General features: G+C 44.2%; 1 protein-coding gene across 1 annotated transcript; it reads right to left on the bottom strand.

Moving 5' to 3' along the window:
* Nucleotides 1-3,696: 3,696 nt before the first annotated feature.
* LOC114589359 (uncharacterized) lies at nucleotides 3,697-15,596 on the bottom strand. The gene is made up of 7 exons (XM_028715720.2): nucleotides 14,665-15,596; nucleotides 11,999-12,119; nucleotides 10,427-10,611; nucleotides 9,933-10,132; nucleotides 8,845-8,992; nucleotides 7,134-7,267; nucleotides 3,697-6,247 (listed from the first exon to the last, which is right to left on the bottom strand). Exons 1-7 carry the CDS (start codon nucleotides 14,720-14,722, stop codon nucleotides 5,525-5,527), a joined length of 1,569 nt encoding a protein of 522 aa, XP_028571553.2. The 5' UTR covers nucleotides 14,723-15,596; the 3' UTR covers nucleotides 3,697-5,524.
* Nucleotides 15,597-17,012: the final 1,416 nt, after the last annotated feature.

The following is a 17,012-nucleotide window of genomic DNA, read 5'->3' as shown; positions in this document are numbered from 1 at the left end:
CAAAGGAGCCCCAAAAGGTTAATAAGCATAGCTTCTATTTATGATGATTTATATAGGACTCCCACTTCCAGGCACACTTCTTTCTCTTTTTTTTGTGCGTTTATGATTATTTGTGTTCTTGATGGTACTGGGGTGGTTATATGTGATTCTGCTTTCAATACTGTTTGTGCCTGCAGAAACTTCGATATGGATATACTGCTTTGTTTTCGATCAGCCCATATCCTGTAGCTTCCTGCGGAAACCCTGTAACTTTTTACACCGCAGATGTTCAAATTTATTTCTTGTCCTGCTTTCGTTGCGCTTTAGAATAACTTGTGACTGGTCCAATATAAATCCACCAGCAATGCACTATTCTTGCATCAATGGCATGTTGCAGAAAATTACACCTGCAAATACACACACCAATTTGGACCACAGAAATTCAGTTAGGCTTTTCATGAGAACCTAACTAATTCACACTTTCTGAAATGATATGTGAACCCAAACACAACCAACCTTCTAAATTTGTACTTCTCTAATTTTTACAATGCAACCAAATAATGTGTAGATTGGGGTAAGTGTGCATTTTTTTAAAAAAACCATAATTAGGGTTGCCACATTTCAAAAAGTGAAAATCCGGACACAACAGTTGTTGAGCTTTTTTTTTGCCCAAAGTTTTTGAAACTATTTTTAAGGATTTTTGACAAAATCTAGACTTCAGATGCCCAGACACACTGATTCCAACTGCCATATTCCAGCTGTGTCAATGAAATATGGCAGCCTTGCCATGTATCCATGAGAATAATATGAAATGTATTACATGGGGGAGGGGAAATTGCTTGCAAAATGGTGTACTCAACAGGAGAAATTTGCAGCGAAATGCTGACAAATTTCATGAGGACTTTAAAAAAACAACAACAACCTGATCCAAAAATGTGGAATACTAAACTTAAGGCTTGGGAAATGAGCAACGGAGAAAAACTGCAATTTATGCATCTACCCATCCCTCCCTACTGCTGTATGGAATGCCCTCCCTAAAAAGGTCAACCGAGAGACCTCCTTACACTCAAGATGCTGGGTAAATGCATTTGTGTTTTATTTATTTTATAAAATTTATACACTGCTTGGCTGTAAAAAACAACAACATAAAACTCAAAGTGATTTACAAAAATTGTAAGCAATTGAAATTTTAAAAAAATCACAACCCTACTTTAAAATATACAAAAGTTAATACACTAAAACAGATTAAAATCACCTCTGCTTTCTAAGCTTCTGGATAGGCTTGTCTAAAAAATAATTTATTTATTTTTAGCAGGCTCCGAAAAGACCACAGCGAAGGCTCCTGCTTGATGTCAATAGGAAGGGAGTTCTAAAGTGCATGTGCTGCAGGACTAAACAATCAAATTCTTACAAATGCAGAATGGGTATTATGTGGCAGCTTTAATCGTGCCAATTCCACCAATAGAACTGGTAAAGTGGTAAACTGATCCCAAGTTGTCAATGGCTTTATATGCTAATAGCAACACCCTGAACTTGACCCCGTTGAAAATCAGTAACCTGTGCAGAGCACAGGTGTTATAATCTGACAATGCCTCCTGTTGTTCTGCTGCATTCTGCACTAACTGCAACTTCCAGACCAAATGTGTCGGAAGACCGACATAGAGCTCATTGCAGTAATCCAGTCATGAAACAACCAGTTTCTCCAGCCCTTTAGGACCTACTCCTGTAAATATTTTTTCTGTCTATTATCATAGGCTGTTCCTGCTTCAGTTTTCTGATTTTAATTTCCTGTTTTCATTTCTATGCTCTACTACTACTACTACTACTTTTAAATTAGACATTCATTTTTTCCCTATTCAGTTAGCTGCCCTGGGAACATCAGTGCACCTATGTTGAAGGTGTGGGAAATAAAAAAATACATAAATTAAAACATGTTCCAAGCATATATTTCCCTTCCATTGCTCTGGCTGAGTTGAAGCTATCTAAGGCCATGAGGCCCATCCAAGATAAACAAGCATCGTTTGCTTAAACAAAGCCACATATCAGCCAAAGAGTAGTGAATAACCTTGTTTACTCTGCCCAGTTGCAGCCTGAGAGTGTAAACAAGATCAGACTACATGGGCAGATAATCTGAGCTGGGAAAAGGCAGCTCCCTCCCTATGGTACCATTACATGCCCTCCAACATTTCTCTGATGAAAATAGGGACGTCCTATTCACCATCATCATCATCATCAACAACAACTTATGTTCAGCTCATCTGACTGGGTTGCCCCAGCCACTCTGGGTGGCTTCCAACATAAGCAATTTTTTTTTCTAAAAAAAAACTTCCCTAGACTGGGGTGCTTTCAGATGCCTTATAAAGGTTGTATAGTTACTTATCTCCTTGGGCTGGGGTTGCATAATTCCATACCCTCTGATGAAAACAGGGACATCCTAAGAAAAAGCAGGACATTCTGGGATCAAATCAGAAACCGAAACAGCTTCTGTAAATCCAGGACTGTCCCTGGAAAACAGGAGGGTTTGGAGGGTCTGCCATTACAACACCTAAAAGGTGCTGCTGGCATAAAATATCATGCCACACCTGGTAGCTTCTCAGACTCCCATCATGTTGTGGGAGGAGAAAAATAATGGGCAGATGCTTTGCTGTTATCATTATACAGTGGTGCTTCAGGTTACAAACGCTTTGGGTTACAAACGCTTTGGGTTACAAATTCCGCTAACCCAGAAGTAGTACCTCAGGTTGCGAACTTTGCTCCAGGATGAGAACAGAAATCACACACCAGCAGGAGGCCCCATTAGCGAAAGCGTGCCTCAGGTTAGGAACGGTTTGGGGTTAAGAACAGACTTCCAGAATGAATTAAGTTCGTAACCCGAGGTACCACTGTATGTTGAATTAGAAGACCCAAAGGGTCAGTGATGAGTAGGGATGGGGAAGAAATTTGATTCAGTTTCTCATTTAAAGGCAAATTTACCTAATCTGCACTTTTTTAAAGCAATACAGTGGTACCTCAGGTTAAGTACTTAATTCGTTCCGGAGGTCTGTACTTAACCTGAAACTGTTCTTAACCTGAAGCACCACTTTAGCTAATGAGGCCTCCTGCTGCTGCTGCGCCACCGGAGCACGATTTCTGTTCTCATCCTGAAGCAAAGTTCTTAACCCGAGGTAATATTTCTGGGTTAGCAGAGTCTGTAACCTGAAGCATATGTAACCTGAAGCATATGTAACCCGAGGTACCACTGTATAAGAACTGAAAACTCACTACTCTCAATGTTGTAATCTTGTCTGTCCAAGTAAAGCCTTTCTAAAGGCATCTGACTGAACTCTAGAAAATGAATGATAGATGAGGTGGGCCTTGGCCCAGTCAAGGGAGGCTTAGTTTTCTTTCACTGAATATCAGTCGCTGAGGAGAGCGTTGTGCAAGTGAGGCCTGAGCACACAACACTCTCCTCAGTGAGCGGCATAGTGCCTCTGATATTTGGAATAATGTAGCCAACTGACATATATTTACAAAGGGTCTGCTTTAATAATATTAGTTTCAACAATATTTGCATATTGTTTAAATGTTTCAATAAGGTATGTTCGTTGTTCTTACATGCAGGGCTGCTGAATAAGTGTGTTCAAAATGCACTGGACAAATATTGTAGCCACGTTATGTCTGTGCATCCTTGAGATTTAATTCCCCCACTCCCATCATTATTGATGCCTTCAGGCCAAGGACGGCAGAACACTTTTATCTACTTTAATTGCACAATTTGAATTCCTCTCACAAGAGACTTACAGTCTGGAGACACCCTCCTACGTACAACTGCAAGGAATAGACCAGGACCGCACAAAAGTGGAACTCTGGTAAGGTCCAAGCATAGTGGAAATTTCCTGTTTTAGGTAAGTGGAATCCCTAGGTACCTTCTAGCAAAGTTGGAAGCATTATTGTACTGATGTCACAGGAACTGTTCAAGGTAACAGGAGTTCGCAAGCATGGCCACCAAGATGCTACTCTTTTTAAAAACCACATTTTTCCTTAGGAACCTGTGCCTTTGCCCTCCTTGCTAGCTTCTTCTTTGCAACAGCGAGCACCTTGCAGAACGGTGCAGATACATAATTAACACTCCGTTGTTGAGCTGTCAGCGCCTTCCATCAAGCATCAACCAGGAAGAGTATCTGCTGTAAATGGAATGCACATGCCACCCAGAAAGAATCAATTTATAACCTTCCTCTTAGAAAATAAGATGTTTTTACGAACGAATAATGTGTTTTATGAATGATACTCATGTCAAAATGTTATAGTGAGCTAAAAGGGGAATGGAGGAGCCAAGTTTGTTCCATATCAGACCCCAGCAGCCACCTATGTAGTGAGGAACTCCTAAATGTACTGCTGATGGGCAACTGGCAGGTTTGGTACTTGCCAGAAGAAGATGAAACCTGCCAAATGGAGGTCTTTTGTGTATAAAAGGGGAGAGATTTGAGTCAGTGCAAGAAGAATAGGCTAAGAAAGAAGAGGAGACAGGGATGGTTGCAATATCTACAGGAATGGTTAATGTGTCCGGAGTATGAATGGCAGAGTGAGACAAGCAATTTATAAAATATCATGATAGACTAGTTGGAAAGCATGTAATCCATGCATGCTCCCGATTTCACAGAACAATCCCTTTTTATTACATTTCTATTATGTTTCTGGGTGGTCTTTCTGTAAAAAGGATGGGACACTTTCTGAAGTTTTAGAACTTGCTACCCATTTTGTTTGCGGCTCTTCTTCCTGTTGGAGGAGGGGGGAATCTCTGTTGCAACCATTCAATAAGGATCAGGCTTAGCAGCCAGCCTTGCTTTACCTTTACTTGGTTGTTGTCTCCTTTTATTTTTCTGAGAGCAGACCTTGGGGAACTCTGAGCCCCTTGAGTGGGACTTCAGCTGTAAAAGCAAACCCCAGTTTCTATAACATTGATAATGGGAACTTGATATGGGAACTGGGAAGATGATGAGTGCAAAAGACCCACTGACAGCAGCCACACAGTTTGGGAACACAAGATCCACAAATCTAACAATGAATTTTCAAATACAGTAATACCCAAAGTTCCTAGTTTGGAGTATCCTTGGAGCCTTGGTAGTACGTAAAGGTTAACACACATGAGGCACATGAGAAAGAGGAGTTCTACCATTACTCCTTCTTACAATTTTCTGGCTCTTCTTTGTGCACTCCAGTTACATGGCTACATTTGGATTAGGTAGGTTCATGAGTCGGATTGCTGTCTCGCCATCCTCAGTGCCTGCCCTACTATTAGGCAGAGTGAGACAGCCATTTCAGGCATCAGTTGCCAGGGATCAGGGTGAGGTGGCGAGCTGGAGGAGGGTGGAACTGTGCATATCAGGAAGCAACATATAGTGGGATGTAGTGGGAGGGGAGGGAAAGAAAGAAAGAGAGGCAGTAACCCTTTTGAAGACCCGTCAGGACAGACCTCTCTCTTCCTCAGCTCCCACCTTCTCCTGCAAGGTGAGACAGCAGCTGGGGTTTCTGCATTTCTCAGTTGCTTATTTGACACATCAAAAAACTATGGTTCACAGAAAAGGATGGGTGGGTGGAGTTCATAGCCAGGGAAACTCGTTGAATTTGTGTCTTTGGCTTCCAGGCTGGAGCTGCTACAAAGCTCTGCATCTTCTAAGAAACTGCTCTGATCCCGGTACACCTGTAACTCAGCAACCTGCTTGGCTGGGGCCTCTGGGTAGGTATCACAGCCTTTCAGTAGATCAAAAGGTCCTGGACTGTACACAAGGCCTTGTGTGTCTAGATGAGCCTGCAACTTCAAAGAGCTGAGGGGAATATCAGCCCCAGATGAAGGCAGCCATCTTACTTGGCCACTTTTATAGCTAGTTCTGCATTCCCAAGAAACTGTCTCCAAGCCACCAAAATGAAATCCTCCAGGTGATGGTGATGGCGATGGGTGTTCAGAAGATTCCAAGAGCTCCAGAGCACTTCTGTAGTCCTCACCACCTGAATAATCTTCCCTCACCAGCCCTCCTGATGAGAGGGAGTCTACAAAGGCAACTGCCAAGCAAGAGGGGTCCTCATTGCCCTTATCAAAACCATTTGGACAATAGTCACTTGATCCCTGAGCACCTAAACTGCCTGGAATCAGTTGGAACTGGGGGCTTTCCTGCTCTGTTGGCAGACCTTCTTCCGAGGGCAGCTGCACAGTAGTTGAGATGAAAACTACGGAATCAGCTTCCAAGTGAAGTGCAGGTATCGGAGCAGATGAATTCCTGTTCAGAAAAACCTGTGGACAAATGAACAGATCATTGCTCCCATGTAAACCTGGAAGAAATTCAACAGGGCAGTATGCTACCGCATAAAATTTCATGGGCAGAAATAGGTCTGTCAGAGGTCCTTCTCTAGACACCCCTCTCTTCAAAGGCAAGACAGGTGGTGACTAGACAGAGAGGGGCTTCTCCCATTTGTGGAATACTCTCTCCAGATGCTCAGGCGCCAGGTGAAGGCTCTCTTATTTGTCCCAGCCTTCCCATGAATGGCACACTGCTTGTTCTGTTTTTTCAATCTGCTGCTCCACAATATTAAGGCTTCCCCATTATTTTTTAAACACTGCCAGAGCATCAGTGAAAAAGCTTCTATTCCAGCTTGCTTCTTGCTATGCTAGATGTCTTCTTGCAAGGGGATTCCCCCACCACCCAGAGGGGGGCATTCAAGACTGCAGTTTCTTCCACCTGCAGTCTGAAATGACACAGTTCATCCTATCACTTCAGGATTCTTCTCCTCACTACCAACTCACTTTGCTGCAAATGTAGATTGAGACTCACAGGTGGCAACTGGTTTAAAATTGTAGGGTATGCAAAACACGGATGTCCAAGGACGATACAGGTAAGAATAATAGACTGTTCCAACAGGCTTAGGTGAGCTGACAGCTTCTACACACACACACACACACACACACACACACACACAGTTTAATTGTTTTTAATGGTTTCCCCCCCTATGTTTTTAGTTGTTCATATTTTTATCTGTAAACTGCCTTGGGTCCCTGTCAACAACAACAGCCGCAGCTGTATGTGTCCACAAGAGAGTTGGCTCAAAGCCTACATTCTATCAAAAAAGGATGCAGATCTGTTGATATTTGTGCCAAGCTGAAGCAAACAATTGCTACTCACCAGGGATTTGGGTAGATCCATTTCTGAGGTGCTCAGTTGCATGTACTGCTTAAGGAAAGTCTTTCCAACCCCACTCAACAGGATGAGTCCAAAAACAGAGGCCAACACTATAACAGAAAGGGTCCAGTAGACACCTGAAATGGGGTAAGAAAAGTTGGAAGAAAAAATAACCTTTCTTCAATTAACACCATTCTATTCTACAGTGGTACCTCGGTTTAAGAACAGTCCTGTTTATGAATGATTCAGTTTACAAACTACGCAAAACTGTAAGTAGTGTCCCGGTTTGTGAACTTTACCTCAGTCTAAGAACGGAATCCAAACGGTGGAAGGGCACCGGCAGTGGGAGGCCTCATTAGGGAAAGCGCACCTCGGTTTAGGAACGGTTTCAGTTTAAGAATGGACTTCCGGAACGGATTAAGTTCGTAAACCGAAGTACCATTGTATCAGGATTGTGAATGAGGGTTTTCCCGGGAAATAAGTAGGTCCATTGCAGTTTAACCTTTGCATAGCTAATCCTGAAGGCCTTGATATTGAAATCTTAATTTAGTCCATATTTAGAGGAGTGGAGGAGACAGCCATCTCACTTTTATATTTTCAGTATACAGGTGACTCTCAACTTACGCAGGGGTTATGTTCCAGGGATTGCGCATAAAGCCGAAATAATAATAATAATAATAATAATAATAATAATAATAATAATAATAATAATTTATAATTTCCACCCCACCCATCTGGCTGGGTTTCCCCAGCCACTCTGGGCGGCTTCCAACAAATATTAAAATACAATGGTCTGCTAAATAATAAAAGCTTCCCTGAAGAGGGCTGCCTTCAGATGTCTTCTAAAAGTCTGGTAGTTGTTTTTCTCTTTGACATCTGGTGGGAGGGCGTTCCACAAGGTGGGTGCCACTACAGAGAAGGCCCTCTGCCTGGTTCCCTGTAACTTGGCTTCTCGAGGCAAGGGAACTGCCAGAAGGCCCTCGGCGCTGGACCTCAGTGTCCAGGCAGAATGATGGGGGTGGAGATGCTCCTTCAGGTATACTGGACCGAGGCCATTTAGGGCTTTAAAGGTCAGCACCAACACTTTGAATTGTGCTCGGAAATGTACTGGGAGCCAATGTAGATCTTTCAAGACCGGTATTATGTGGTCTCAGTGGCCACTTCCAGTCATCAGTCTAGCTGCCGCATTCTGGATTAGTTATAGTTTCCGGGTCACCTTCAAAGGTAGCCCCACATAGAGCACATTGCAGTAATCCAAGTGAGAGATAACTCGAGCATGCACCACTCTGGTGAGACAGTCCGCGGGCTGATAGGGTCTTAGCCTGTGTACCAGGTGGAGCTGGTAAACAGCTGCCCTGGATACAGAATTGACCTGCGCCTCCATGGACAGCTGTGAGTCCAAAATGACTCCCAGGCTGTGCTCCTGGTCTTTCATGGACACAGTTACCCCATTCAGGACCAGGGAGTCCTCCACACCTGCTCGCCTCCTGTCCCCCAAAAACAGTACTTCTGTCTTGCCACGTAAAACCACATCTTCTAAAGACAGCACTGTCTCTGCTGACCTTTATTCCTAGGAAACTGAACCCTGGGTAAGCACAGGCACCCCTGGAGTCTCTCGCTCATTGAGATTTTGGGGTGGGGCACAAAAACAGCAAAGATTAGGTCGATTACCCCAGTCCAAAGTGAGTGGGGGTGAAGCCTCTTTGTCTCTTACCTGTTGAGCTAGCTGGCGTTTTAATACACCGCACAGCTTCCCTGGTTGGCTGGTTGGCAACTTCTGCTTTGACACAATAATTGGTATTTGGCTTCACATTCTCAAAGGTGTATTTTGTTACATTTATTCTTCTTTGTTTGCTATCCATCTTGGGAAAGAAGACACATAGGGTATCAAAGCAGTGCCATGCTCTTACTTTTAAGGACAGTTTTTAAACTGGAAGCCTTTAGATAAGGCTGTAGACAAACAGGTTTTCTCCAACTTAGTGCTCTCCAGATGTTGGACTACAACTCCCATCAGCCTCAGCCAACATTGCCAGTTGTCAGGGATGGTGGGAGCAGTACTCCAATTGGATCTGGTGGTCATTCATGTTGAGGAAGGTCAGTGAAAACCACAACTAGATTTTTCTGTTGTTGCCTAATGGCTAAGAAACTGAGTTGTGGATCAGGAAATCCCTGGTCCAAATCTAGCCTCTATAAAAAGGAAAGAAAGAAAACCCAGTTGCACTGTAGTCCTATGCACCTCTTCTCAGAAGTAAGTTCCACTAAGATCCATCTGCACTATATATTTAAAGCAGTTTCATGCCACTTTAAACAGTCATGGCTTCTCCCAAAGTATCTTGGGAATTTCAGTTTTCTAAGGGTGCTGGGAGTTGCTAGGACACCACCTATACCTCTCACAGCTACAATTCCCAGAGGCCCCTGCAAAGATGGATTAACCGTTAAACAATTCAGAATTGTAGCGCTTTCTGGGCCATATGCCAGTGCTGGGTGGGGCCAGGGCAAAAGTGGGTGGACCAACAAACACAACTTCCCCTTTTGTACAATAGGCTACTTTCTACTATCTTCCATCTAGGCAAGCAAGAAATATTATCGATGTTAAGGGAAACATTCCAGCCAGGCAAAAACACTTGGCATGCGAAGCAAGGACAATGAGTAGGGTGGCCAGGACAGAGTTTCAAGGGCCAAGGAAGGACACCTTCAGCCTCTGGCCCTGAGGTTCTCCACCCATTCAATACAATCTGCCTGGTTCAAGGAAATGGGCATCAAGAAAAGGGAGAGTCTTGTTCAACAACAACAACAACAAACCCAACAGCTGTTCAGTTCATCTTCACACAACATTACATCCTGGAAATCTCCCCCTTCACTACTGAGGATGATCAGGATCTTTAGAAGGGATGTGACATCCAATGAGCCATTTTCCTCCAGTAGGATCTGGGGCATAGAGACGGATACCGTAATGCTACGATCTGCAGCAGCCAGAGAGAGAATGAGGGGGCCAACAACAGCTGTGAAGAGAGAGGAAAAGAAGGAGATACATTTGGCTGGTTCCCTTTCACCTTTCAGTGCCCCAGGCAGAACAGGCAACTCAGATCTCACCATCATCAGCACTTTTAATCTCTGCGCTTTCTTCTGAATGTCAGGGCTAGACGATGTGCCACATGTTTACATTACATTATGCTTTAAACCAGAGATGGACAGGACACCCCTTCAGAAGGAGCCGCCTTTCTTCTGCAAAGTAGTACACGCATGGTCAGGTCACCTAACCCAATTCAAGTCTTCGACAGAAAAAGTTTCCTTACTGTCTTTGTATGGCTGCAGGGAATCCGAATAGGCCCATTCTGACAACCTGCCTCCATCCTGGGCTCTCACCCTGGCTAGGTAAAACTTGAGCAAATCTGGCAGATGAAGCTGGCAGCTTAGGTTTCCTCTGAGATTCCTTCTTCTGCAGGACGGCTCTTTGATCCAGTCAGGATAAGATCTGTTACTTAGAAGCAGAAGATGCAATAGTACCATGACATCTCCTGTCTTAGCATTTGTTCCACCCTACCCCAACCAGCCTGTCTGTGAAGGGCAGCACCCTGACAGGAGGAAGAGCCACCACTGCCCAAAGTGGCAAGACAAGCAAGAGGCTTGTGGGGGGGGGCTGCACCTCCTACCCCCACACCATCATGCCTCCCCCCTCGCAGGTGGAGCTGCTGCCCCCAAAGCCAGCCCCTGCCCTTCGCTGCTGCAGAGTGCTACCCTCTGCTGGGTGTTTGCTGCCTCCTGCTCCTCAACTCTGGCAGCTGCAGTGGCAGGCTTATGGGTGGCTGTGGCAGGATCCTCTGCTCACCCCTTCTTCTTCCTTGCCCTTTTTAGGGCAGCCCAGGTGTAAGTATAGGTTTGCTGCTGCCATCCATGACTGTGCCAGTGGTGGGGTAGAGGAGCAGCAAACAGCAAGCACTCAGCAACAGTGAGCACCCGGCAGTGCCAAGTGCTGGCCACCAGAAGGTGCTGAGGAATAGGACACAGGGGTTGCCATCTGGGGTTTTGCCTCTAGTGGCAACATGGCTTGGGCCAGGGCTTACCCTGAAAGTTAGTCTCTTGTTCATGATTTCAGTCATGATCAAAATGATACTGCTTCCAGGAAGACTGTGGCCAGGATGGAGCCAATGGTGTACCTCCATACCTGGAGCACTGATTCACCCCCTGTTGTTGTTATTTATTGAACATGATCATTTCTTGTTACGCACAAAGGCATCCAAAAGGCTTGCAACATATTTAAGACCATAAGCATAAACAACTAAAACACATTGTAGAAAAAACATATTTACATGAAAACATATGTTCTTCATTAAAAAAAAAAATGGACAAGGAGCAACAAGAAATAAGAGCAGCAGAAAACATTGGCAACCTAGCTAAAGGCAAGCAACATCACTGTAGTCCAATCAAAAGCCTGACAGGAAAAGTATGTTTTTACCTGAAGGCCTCTGAAAAGAGAATGGCACAGATGGGGGAGCCACAACTGAAAAGGCCCTTTCCTTTGTCACCTATGCACCACCCCCACCCCCAGAAAACACATCAAGGGAAACTGCTCTTAACACCCATAGAGACCTTCCTTGAAATCTAAATAATTTTCAAGCGGCGATTTTGGTCAGTACTGTGGCACTGGGAGTGTGGGTGGATAGACTGAAACTTACCCTCCCCATCATTCCACAGTCATACAGCTGCTGCACAAATAACAAAAACCAGGAACATTACATGCACTCATGCAGTTAACTTCTTGGCAAGTTTGACACTCAGTGTTGACAACGCTTAGCTAGGTGGACTGGTTGTCTGGTTCAGTATAAGTTCAAAAGAGGTAGTTCTTGGAAAAGAAAATGTCAGCATACCCATTACTTTTCTCCACCTCATACTGAGTGCTGTTGGTCGAGTTTGGAGACTGTTGCCATGTCAAGAAAGTGTAGAAGTTCTTCGAAATTAGTGTCACGTTTTGTGGAGGAAGCAGGATTCCTTAGAATGAATGAGAAGGTGAATGAATGAGAAGTGAACAAATCAAGAACTCTGGAAGGAAAAAGCTCTCCAAATATGCTACTTTCACCTGAAAAGGATAGAATCCTGATGAATACTGTATATGCTTAGAATTCAGGGGATGGGAAAGGCTGGATTCAAGCCTGGCCCAGATGCAGAGTGAGATGGTTTGGGATGGGTTTTGGCTTCTCTCCATTTCTCATTCTCCCCCCCCCCCCCCAGTATTCAGTTAAGTTCTCCACATTTCTATAGTAATTTGCATTTTGCTTCTTCTTTTTTTAAAAAGTCCTCACGAAAATTCATTAGCATTCTCATGAAAATTCATTAGCATTCTTCTAGGCAATGTAGCCTAATATAACGTGATTACAAAGCTATTTTCTCTAATATGATGCATGTTTGTAAGTTACATTTGCTAATTTTACCCGAACATACACATTTTTGTACTGATAACTTGGCTGGAGAACTGTGTTGAAAAATTCACAGAAGTGTGAATTTTGAATCATGGCTGTGTTTTAGAAAGAGCAGATTGGGTAAGGTCACCTTTAAATGCAAACTGAACCTAGCGTCTCACCCACCCTGTGGTGTGCAGATCTGGCTTGAACTCATACCAGGACGCAGGAGATCTTCTTCAAAGATCTACCAAATAAGTAGCAGGACTTTCAAAGGAACTTTGAATCACCGGATGTCAGATGAGTTACAACTTGGCAGCCCCACCCAAATGGGCCAATTCCCCACCCGTTATACAGGCTGCAGATGTATGCTGTGTATTGTCTGTTGAACAGATATCTGTTAGGAGACATCTGAATGCAGTCCTGTATAGGCAAGCTTTTTTAAGGTTTAATGTTTTACTATGTTTTGACATATGCTGGAAGCTGCCCAGAGTGACTGGTGGGGAACAAATGAATAATAATAGTAGTAGTAGGGGTGGTGGTGGTGGTTGCTCCACACAGTCGATGGTTAAAGTAACAGCTTTATTAAGCAAAGCTCTGCGCAGCTTCCTGGTAGAGCTCTACAAATCCAGTTCTACAGGTTAGGTGGCTCTTAAAGCAACAGTACAGAGTTTTTTTCTGTGTACCTGAAGGTAACATTTCCTAAATGGATGTGAATTCACCTGAAGGAATGGGGTCTGAAAGGACAGGGGTTTGAGGAAACCAGTTTTGAATTGGGAGGCTTCGGAGATTGGAACAGAGGGAATCCTCAGTTAGCTAAAGGTATCCTAATGCTTTCAACTTTTCTTTGCATTGACCTGATTCTCTAATTTCCTGACACATTTCACCTCTGACTGTGGCTGCCTCCGTACTAAGTAGAACTGCTTTCTTTTCTGCTGCCCTCCTTCCTGGCCACCTCTAGCTCCACAATTTACAGGTAGATTGCCTTTTCAGGAAGACACCCCCTAGCCCTTCCCTTACGCCATGGGTAGGCAACCTAAGGCCCAAGGGCCGGATTCGGCCCAATCGCCTTCTAAATCCGGCCTGCAGGTGGCCTGGGAATCAGCATGTTTTTACATGAGTAGAATGTGCCCTTTTATTTAAAATGCATCTCTGGGTTATCTGTGGGGCATACGAATTCATTCATTCCCCCCCTCAAAAATAGTCCGGCTCCCCACAAGGTCTGAGGGACAGTGGACCACCCCCCTGCTGAAAAAGTTTGCTGACCCCTGCCTTACCCTCTCCTTTGAGGAAATATCAGCTGATCATTTCAGTTGACAGCCATCAGCTTAAACCAATGATAGGGCAGGACACTTCCTTGACTTATCCAAGGTCAAAATTTGTGTTGCAATACTCAGAAATGTCTGCATATATAGCACAACTTCCTAATGCCTTGTAATTCTGAGTCCTGGTAATCGCGAAGATCTAGAATGCTGCACAAATCAAATGAGGTTTCTGTGATCTATGTGAACCAATACGTCCTCATTAACACCTCACCAGTATGTGGGCAGGTCAGGGCTTTGGGTGCAGACACCCACGGTTCTCTCGGTAGAATAAGGACCCCAGAACTCAGTAGTTCTTGCTTATGAGACTTTGATAGACACGGTCATCTAAAATTAATTGACACACATATATTCCATGACTCTCTCAAAATTATCTTAATTCCAGAACATAAAATTACCTAATTGCATCATTTCAACTAGGCTGACCTTTTGCCTTTTGCCAGTTTTTGCTTGATGTTATCAAAGCAACATATTCCTGTTGCATGAATTTATTGGAAAATAGGATTTCCTTCTCAGCTTATATCCCGCCCCCGCCCCCCTCCCCCATGCCCTGGAAGGACCTTTATCTACAAATAGATAAAAGGTCTTCAGGACACATTCTTTCTTTGCCAGAAATGGGGGTGGGTGCAGCTATGGCCATTCAGATGTTGTTGGGCTACCACTCCCATCATCCTTCATCCTAGCTGGGAGGCTGGTGGGAGATGGAGTCCCACAACTTCCAGAGGAGTCCCAAGTTCCCCATCCCTGGTGCAGGCACTAGGAGCAAAGAACAGCTAGTCAACTTTTCTTCACCAACTGAAGGAATCAAAGACTTACCAAGTTGGAAGGAGTGACCGATAAAGAGCAAAAATGCAGCCCACAATGCAACGGCCATGGTTCCTGGCTTGCGGGCTCTGCTCTCCTTCCATCTGTCTCGCGGCCATGCATTTGAATCATATGAATCGGACAAATGTGGAAGGATGAATTCCTGAAGTTACCACACCTTAAGACTGAGTTCTCTCATTGCACACCAATTACTTAAGTGAAGGATTAGCGAGCAAATTCTTTTTGAATTGGGGTAGGAGCAAGTAAAGGGTGCGTAAGGACAGTCCTTTTGTTTATGTGCACATGATCTGCGAGTGGAATGCTGGTTGGGAGCCAGTATTGCTGTGGATACTAAACGTCACAACAAGCCACCTGATTCAAAGTAAATAGGAAGCTTTATACCTGCCCCTTTTAATCCCAGCAGTCAGTGTCAAACAGAGCTCCTTTTGCAAAAGCAGGCTAAGAGAGTGATGGACTAGGGCTGGGTAGATCCAGGTTGAAATCCCCACTCGCAATTACTTCCCTTGCCAACTTTTCACCTGTATGTGGTCATCCACATCAGCAAAAAGGGAAAGGGAGAGTGAGGGTGATGATTGGGTGCTGGTTTTTCCCATGGGGGGGGTGTGTGTATTCCTGATGATCTGTGCCATTCACAAGCAAAGACAATGATTTTAAATGGTTCTGTTTCCCACCCCAAGCAAATAAAACTTATAAAGTTAAAGTGCCCGGGGGCAATGGCTATTTGATGGTGGGCAACCAAGAACAATGGGTGGCGCTGTGGGTTAAACCACAGAGCCTAGAACTTGCTGATCAGGTCAGTGGTTTGAATCCCCGCGATGACAGGGTGAGCTCCCGTTGCTCGGTCCCTGCTCCTGCCAACCTAGCAGTTCGAAAGCAGGTCAAAGTGCAAGTAGATAAATAGGTACCACTCCAGCGGGAAGGTAAACGGCGTTTCCGTGTGCTGCTCTGGTTCACCAGAAGCGGCTTAGTCATGCTGGCCACATGACTGTAGGCCGGCTCCCTCAGCCAATAAAGCAAGATGAGCGCCGCAGCCTCAGAGTTGGTCACGACTGGACCTAATGGACCTTTACCTTTAACCAAGAACAATAGCAGCACTGTAAATAGCAAAAAGGGAATAAGAAAGAAGTGGGGAAATAACCATATCCAATTTGTAAGACGTAATCACTGCCACTGTCAGGAAAATCAAAAACAGTGACATTATTTTTGCAAATCACCACACCAGGCCGAGATCATTCAAATTTAATTAAACAAGAACCATTTCGAATAAAGTTTGAATAATGATGAACAGGTACAGATCAGCAAACCTCCTCCCTACTCCTGTGTTAATTAAAAGTAATGAACATATTCCCTCATTATATGATAAAAGCCTGCTGTAATTAAAGGACTTCAATGACCAGCTAAACACAATGAGGGAGAGGGCCAACTGCTGTTCACAGGTCAGAGTGGTCCATAATTGGGCTGCAGCTGCTGAGAAAGCCCCCCTCCCCATCCTACCCATTGCTTCTTACACCCTAGATAGTTCCTTTCTTTCTTACAGCTGTCAACAATGGATGGATCATTGTTTATTGGGAAGGTTTGTAGCTCAGTAGTAGCGGCACGTGACTTGCATGCAGAAGGCCCCAGGTTCAGTCTGAAAATCCCAGGCAGCTGCTGCCAGTCAGTGTGGACAATACAGAGCTAGATGGCCCAATGGCCTGACTCCATATGAGGCAGCTTCCACTGTTCCTGTGTTGTTCTGCCACTCTTTCAGTTTTCACTCTTATTTTTATAGTCTATGCATTTTCAGTAGTAAACACAGACAAATGATCTAACTCGAAATAACTCCCTATTGCCTGCACCCTGCTTGCCCATGTACATAAGATATTCACATACAGGTGTTTAACAAATCATGTGTAAATATTGAGTGCAATAATAATAATAATAATAATAATAATAATAATAATAATAATAATAATATTTTTTTATTTATACCCCGCCCTCCCCAGCCAAGGCCGAGCTCAGAGCGGCTTACAAGCAATAATAAAAACAAGATGAATGATTACAACTTAAAAACAAAAATAAAATGCAACATTAAAATAATGGAATATTAAAATATTAAAATGTAGCCTCATTGCAGGAGGAGAAGGAAAAGAAAAAAGAAAGAGAGGGAGGGAGGGAGGGAATCAAATTGGCTCCAAGCCAAAGGCCAGGCGGAACAACTCTGTCTTACAGGCCCTGTGGAAAGAAATCAGATCCTGCAGGGCCCTGGTCTCATGAGGCAGAGCGTTCCACCAGGCCGGAGCCAGAGTTGAAAAGGCCCTGGCTCTGGTTGAAGCCAATCTAACTTCCTTAGGGCCCGG

This window comes from Podarcis muralis, chromosome Z (genome assembly GCF_964188315.1).
Source record: "Podarcis muralis chromosome Z, rPodMur119.hap1.1, whole genome shotgun sequence".
Lineage (NCBI taxonomy): Eukaryota > Metazoa > Chordata > Lepidosauria > Squamata > Lacertidae > Podarcis > Podarcis muralis.
This window is presented reverse-complemented; position numbering and strand designations above follow the sequence as displayed.

What these genes read in the sequence shown, in the direction of transcription:
- LOC114589359 (XM_028715720.2), bottom strand. Translation starts at nt 14,722, where the DNA reads ATGGCCGTTGCATTGTGGGCTGCATTTTTGCTCTTTATCGGTCACTCC. An exon ending in ATGAACTGAACAGCTGTTGG is followed by an intron (nt 8,993 to 9,932) that starts GTTTGTTGTTGT and finishes TTCTTTCCCAAG; the next exon opens with ATGGATAGCAAACAAAGAAG. An exon ending in AACGCCAGCTAGCTCAACAG is followed by an intron (nt 7,268 to 8,844) that starts GTAAGAGACAAA and finishes ACCCCATTTCAG; the next exon opens with GTGTCTACTGGACCCTTTCT.